Source organism: Schistosoma haematobium, assembly GCF_000699445.3.
Source record: "Schistosoma haematobium chromosome Unknown HiC_scaffold_333, whole genome shotgun sequence".
NCBI lineage: Eukaryota > Metazoa > Platyhelminthes > Trematoda > Strigeidida > Schistosomatidae > Schistosoma > Schistosoma haematobium.
The window spans coordinates 22,665-28,980 of record NW_026137085.1 but is presented as its reverse complement, the minus strand read 5'-3'; the positions used below and the strand labels follow the sequence as shown (position 1 = coordinate 28,980).

The window sequence follows — 6,316 nt, the reverse complement described above, 5'->3', positions numbered from 1 at the left end:
CTCCCTAAGTCAACAAGTCAACAGTCAACCTTATCCTTTCAACATTTCCTCTTTACAGTAAGAAAAATCTATCTATCTATCTATCTATCTATCAAACAACCAGTCAGTCAATCAAACATAGCACAAACATCATCACAATACCACACACAACTAACCGACCACATAAATCTACTCACCTGTTTTATCACTCGACACTATTAGCATCACAACCAATTGTTACAACACACCATCTTACACCAATTGTCTGAAATATAAACAAAATTAACATTATTAACACACATACATCACAATTCAACACAATATCATGCTACAACATTTCAGTATTCACTAAACTATATCATATCTCGGTCAACAGACCGTCGTGAATATATTCACATCATATCATACAAATCAGTCACATATAACTAACTCATCAACACACATAACCACCATCTTATTCGTCCCACAACATGACACAATACAACACTAGTCACAAGTTATCGAATTAGGCATAAACATAAACTTACCATTACACTCAACATAACATCGTTGTCGTCCGATCAGTCAGTTGTAGTATATACATCATATCAAATATATCTTCATATTTATACATCTCCTTCCTCTTCAAAACATCATCTCATGTTTCACAGATTATAAACTCTCCCACCAATTCATATTCACATGTGTTCGCATCTGCATACTTTCGCTTATCCTCCAATCACAACATCAACAAATTCTCTCATATACAACTCTACACCAACGTTACAAATCTATGATTAATTGAAGAAGAAAAAACAACAACATATCAATATCTCAATTAACATCACATCCATAATATTAAACATACACTTTTCATTCTTTCTAAATACAATTGTCTACATATGTATATACAGGTGTACACACATACATCTACATATGTATACATTTCTTCAATACTGTCTCAGATAGAGCCCAATCACTGATCATGGAGGGCAAGTTATCATCACCAAATTACGTCTCGCTTCACTAATTAAAAACGTAATCACACAACACCAACCATCACTACAACCATCATATACAGTACATAATCACAATAGACCACTACTCACCACACCAATCATAACACATCACATCATATCAACAATCGGTAAACAAACACTTACCGTTATTCCCATTTAAAAACTTTGTATATAAATCATCATCACCACCACCATCACCAAACTCACTCGTCACTCATCACAAATTTATCGCCTCCAATATCACCATCATAGAATTCACAAACAAACTGAAAATCCAAAAACAAGAAAAAGATAAAGATAAGAAAACAGAAGAAAACAACTTTCATTTGGCACACACAATACCAACTCTCTCATCAAATACTATCGAAATATTAAGATCATCAGATCATTAATCTCACTATCATCCTCAACGAGTCAATGTGAGCTGGAATCGCATCACATCACACAACACCTATTTCAACAGTCTACTGACACCTCTCCACCTATGTACACACAAAATACACACTCCTCTCTATTACATCTCTCAACAAATTCAAAATCGACAAACACGACACACATCCATACAACACATAAACCACATACACTGAACGTCTATATACACACCACAATCGATCGAACACTACACTATCAACTATTACTCAATTCTTCTCCCTAAGTCAACAAGTCAACAGTCAACCTTATCCTTTCAACATTTCCTCTTTACAGTAAGAAAAATCTATCTATCTATCTATCAAACAACCAGTCAGTCAATCAAACATAGCACAAACATCATCACAATACCACACACAACTAACCGACCACATAAATCTACTCACCTGTTTTATCACTCGACACTATTAGCATCACAACCAATTGTTACAACACACCATCTTACACCAATTGTCTGAAATATAAACAAAATTAACATTATTAACACACATACATCACAATTCAACACAATATCATGCTACAACATTTCAGTATTCACTAAACTATATCATATCTCGGTCAACAGACCGTCGTGAATATATTCACATCATATCATACAAATCAGTCACATATAACTAACTCATCAACACACATAACCACCATCTTATTCGTCCCACAACATGACACAATACAACACTAGTCACAAGTTATCGAATTAGGCATAAACATAAACTTACCATTACACTCAACATAACATCGTTGTCGTCCGATCAGTCAGTTGTAGTATATACATCATATCAAATATATCTTCATATTTATACATCTCCTTCCTCTTCAAAACATCATCTCATGTTTCACAGATTATAAACTCTCCCACCAATTCATATTCACATGTGTTCGCATCTGCATACTTTCGCTTATCCTCCAATCACAACATCAACAAATTCTCTCATATACAACTCTACACCAACGTTACAAATCTATGATTAATTGAAGAAGAAAAAACAACAACATATCAATATCTCAATTAACATCACATCCATAATATTAAACATACACTTTTCATTCTTTCTAAATACAATTGTCTACATATGTATATACAGGTGTACACACATACATCTACATATGTATACATTTCTTCAATACTGTCTCAGATAGAGCCCAATCACTGATCATGGAGGGCAAGTTATCATCACCAAATTACGTCTCGCTTCACTAATTAAAAACGTAATCACACAACACCAACCATCACTACAACCATCATATTGTTATATCCGGTGAAGATTAAATTACAGGTAACTTCCGAGGACTATTCATGGACTAATATTCTATGAATATTCTTATTGTATAACTATTCAACAATTACATTATGTATATTTATACCCCTCTTATGATAAGCTTTATTTTGACCTATAATTTATTATTGTACGATTTACGCTTCTTAAATTATGTTCAGTTTATTAACTAATGCCTCCCACATTCACAGCCACTTTTTGGGCTTATTTGTGTACAAATATTATCTCCTATTTTATGGTACGTTGCGGTCTGTATGATTGATATATAAACCAAGTATGTCTGAAATAAATGATCTGGTCTGATCTGCTCTGATTCGGAAGCTGGTATTTTGTTCTGGACTCAAGTGGAAGGGCTCGTAGGACAGAGGACCAATAAGGACGCTAAACTGCCCACACCGGTTGAACGTCATTGGTTGGCCTAGTGTGAAGATTCGTATAAGTCGTATTCGGATTGGTAGATAAGTCGTGTGATCGAAAAGTCAGACATCCAAGATCATAACAATTGGCGACGGGGATGGGATAAAAGTTTTGAACCCTCAACTTCAAGGTCATAACAATTGGCGACGGGGATTTTGGCAAAAACAAAATAATTGGGAGACGCAAGGTCATAACAATTGGCGACGGGGTGGAGAAAAGTTTTGAACCCTCAACTTCAAGGTCATAACAATTGGCGACGGGGATTTTGGCAAAAACAAAATAATTGGGAGACGCAAGGTCATAACAATTGGCGACGGGGATTTTGGCAACAAATAAATAATAATAATACAAGTGGTGACTCAGATTTTGGAAATAAATTAGCTGTATAATTGCCGGTGATTTCTGGAGCTAATATTATTGGCAAAAAAAAAAAAATGTCGATTTCTTTCGAAGAGTTGCGGTTAATATTACAGCACCAGCAGAAGATGTTGGCCTTCCAACAACAGCTATTTGAAACAGTTTTGGGCAGACTTTGCATTCAAGCAGAAAATAAGAAATCTATTCATGATGCAGATAATGGTGCAGTAATGGACATTTCAGAAGCATATCCTGCGGAGGATTCAAATCCTTTTATACCTGAATCAAAACGTAATATTGGTAACGTGTCCAGCTCAGAGCAAGAAAATATTGTGCTAAATGCACATGAAGTTGTGGAAATACCAGGTGATCAGGAGCCAGATCCTGTAGATGAAGCCCAGAGTCCAGAATTAAATGAAACGCTACTGGTTCTGTCCAGCTCTGAAAATAAACTCCAGCTAGAACAAAATTGTGGTCCACGTGCTATTAGTCGAGAAAGCTATGGTGACTCGTATTCAGAAAATAACTGGAGCAACACGATGAACCAAATTGTACCAGATGTTACTCAAAATCACCGGAAGACAGAATTTTATATTGAGTCAACCTATCCCATTTCTAATGACAATGTACCAAATATTGGTTCTCAGAATAACACATATAATTTTAATGAAACTTCTTATAACAATGAAGAAAATATATCGGCTGTTTCAAATGATGGTCAAAAATCTAATTTAATTTTGTTAGGCGTTGACTTTCTTAATGACTCGTTATCTGCTAATGAGATTCATAATGAACTTGAAAATAATGACCTCAAATCAAAAGTCGTTCATTATCGTCTAGTCACTTTTAGTGGATTCTCCAGTCAATACGAGAAACATGGTTTAAACAAAGTCCTATTAGTTGTAATTTGGAGACATAAGGACCCAACATTATTTCGCGGAGGAGGAAAATTGAAAGTTACACATAATTTTTCTTAAAAATCAGAATCTAAACTTGGAATCTTAAAAAAAAAAAAAAGGGAGGTGTTATATCCGGTGAAGATTAAATTACAGGTAACTTCCGAGGACTATTCATGGACTAATATTCTATGAATATTCTTATTGTATAACTATTCAACAATTACATTATGTATATTTATACCCCTCTTATGATAAGCTTTATTTTGACCTATAATTTATTATTGTACGATTTACGCTTCTTAAATTATGTTCAGTTTATTAACTAATGCCTCCCACATTCACAGCCACTTTTTGGGCTTATTTGTGTACAAATATTATCTCCTATTTTATGGTACGTTGCGGTCTGTATGATTGATATATAAACCAAGTATGTCTGAAATAAATGATCTGGTCTGATCTGCTCTGATTCGGAAGCTGGTATTTTGTTCTGGACTCAAGTGGAAGGGCTCGTAGGACATAGGACCAATAAGGACGCTAAACTGCCCACACCGGTTGAACGTCATTGGTTGGCCTAGTGTGAAGATTCGTATAAGTCGTATTCGGATTGGTAGATAAGTCGTGTGATCGAAAAGTCAGACATCCAAGGTCATAACACATATACAGTACATAATCACAATAGACCACTACTCACCACACCAATCATAACACATCACATCATATCAACAATCGGTAAACAAACACTTACCGTTATTCCCATTTAAAAACTTTGTATATAAATCATCATCACCACCACCATCACCAAACTCACTCGTCACTCATCACAAATTTATCGCCTCCAATATCACCATCATAGAATTCACAAACAAACTGAAAATCCAAAAACAAGAAAAAGATAAAGATAAGAAAACAGAAGAAAACAACTTTCATTTGGCACACACAATACCAACTCTCTCATCAAATACTATCGAAATATTAAGATCATCAGATCATTAATCTCACTATCATCCTCAACGAGTCAATGTGAGCTGGAATCGCATCACATCACACAACACCTATTTCAACAGTCTACTGACACCTCTCCACCTATGTACACACAAAATACACACTCCTCTGAATAATATTGTCCGACCGGCCATTTTTTTTTTTAAAAAAAAATTTTCCAACCCCAAATTACAATATTTTTCATCCCGTGTTTCGTCCAATGAAATGGCTAGTTCCAAAAATTAGATTTAATTGGTTAGTTATGTCTTGAAATTTGTTATAAATTATCAGTACTTGTCGACGAAGCACAATCTCAATCGTCATTATTGAGCAGAGTAACGTGCCGAGTACGAGCGCTGGTGTTTCTCACGTAACGGAAATGGAGGAAGTCTTTTTGACTACCTTGTTTCTGGTTGCGTTTCCATCGGTTGAAGCGTTAAAGACCACTATCACAAATTTTGAAAGATCGACTTACAGTCATTGTGTAGTGAGAGATTCGCATATTGGCAGAGATCAAAAATCCTACATTAAATTTGTGTGTTGGCGAAATGGGCGTATAAGATCTAGCGGTTCGTCACAACGTATTAGACGGAGGAGGTAATTTGGTAAATTGTTTTATAATTTTTTTAATGAAGGGCTTCTATGAACACCCAATGTCCAGCATTTATGTTTTGTAAGATTATAGACGGCTATTGGACTGTTGTACGTGGGAATGTACATCACAATCACGAGTGCAATTCCCTGAGGTACCAGGGTAATTCATGGATGCGCAGGTTAACGGATGGGGAGTTTGAAACTGTGAGACCGCTGCTGATTTCCGGTACCGCTGCATTCCACATCAGGAATTTTGCTTACCAATCTTATGGGAAATGTCTGACCGCTCAAGATGTCTGCAATATGCGGTACAAAGTGTTCTCACACGCGAACCTTCCTGGTACGGAATTTGCCAATTTATAATGTACACTATAGGTGATTACGGGAA

The 6,316-nt window shown here is 35.6% G+C and overlaps 1 protein-coding gene across 1 annotated transcript; it reads left to right on the top strand.

Annotated features, from left to right (window-relative positions):
* The first annotated feature begins 2,529 nt into the window (after nucleotides 1–2,529).
* On the top strand, nucleotides 2,530–5,587 carry MS3_00000168 (uncharacterized protein). Its single transcript, XM_051208044.1, has 2 exons — nucleotides 2,530–3,175; nucleotides 3,231–5,587. The coding sequence occupies exon 2, from the start codon at nucleotides 3,532–3,534 to the stop codon at nucleotides 4,429–4,431; it is 900 nt and encodes a 299-aa protein (XP_051064007.1). The 5' UTR covers nucleotides 2,530–3,175; nucleotides 3,231–3,531; the 3' UTR covers nucleotides 4,432–5,587.
* Nucleotides 5,588–6,316: the final 729 nt, after the last annotated feature.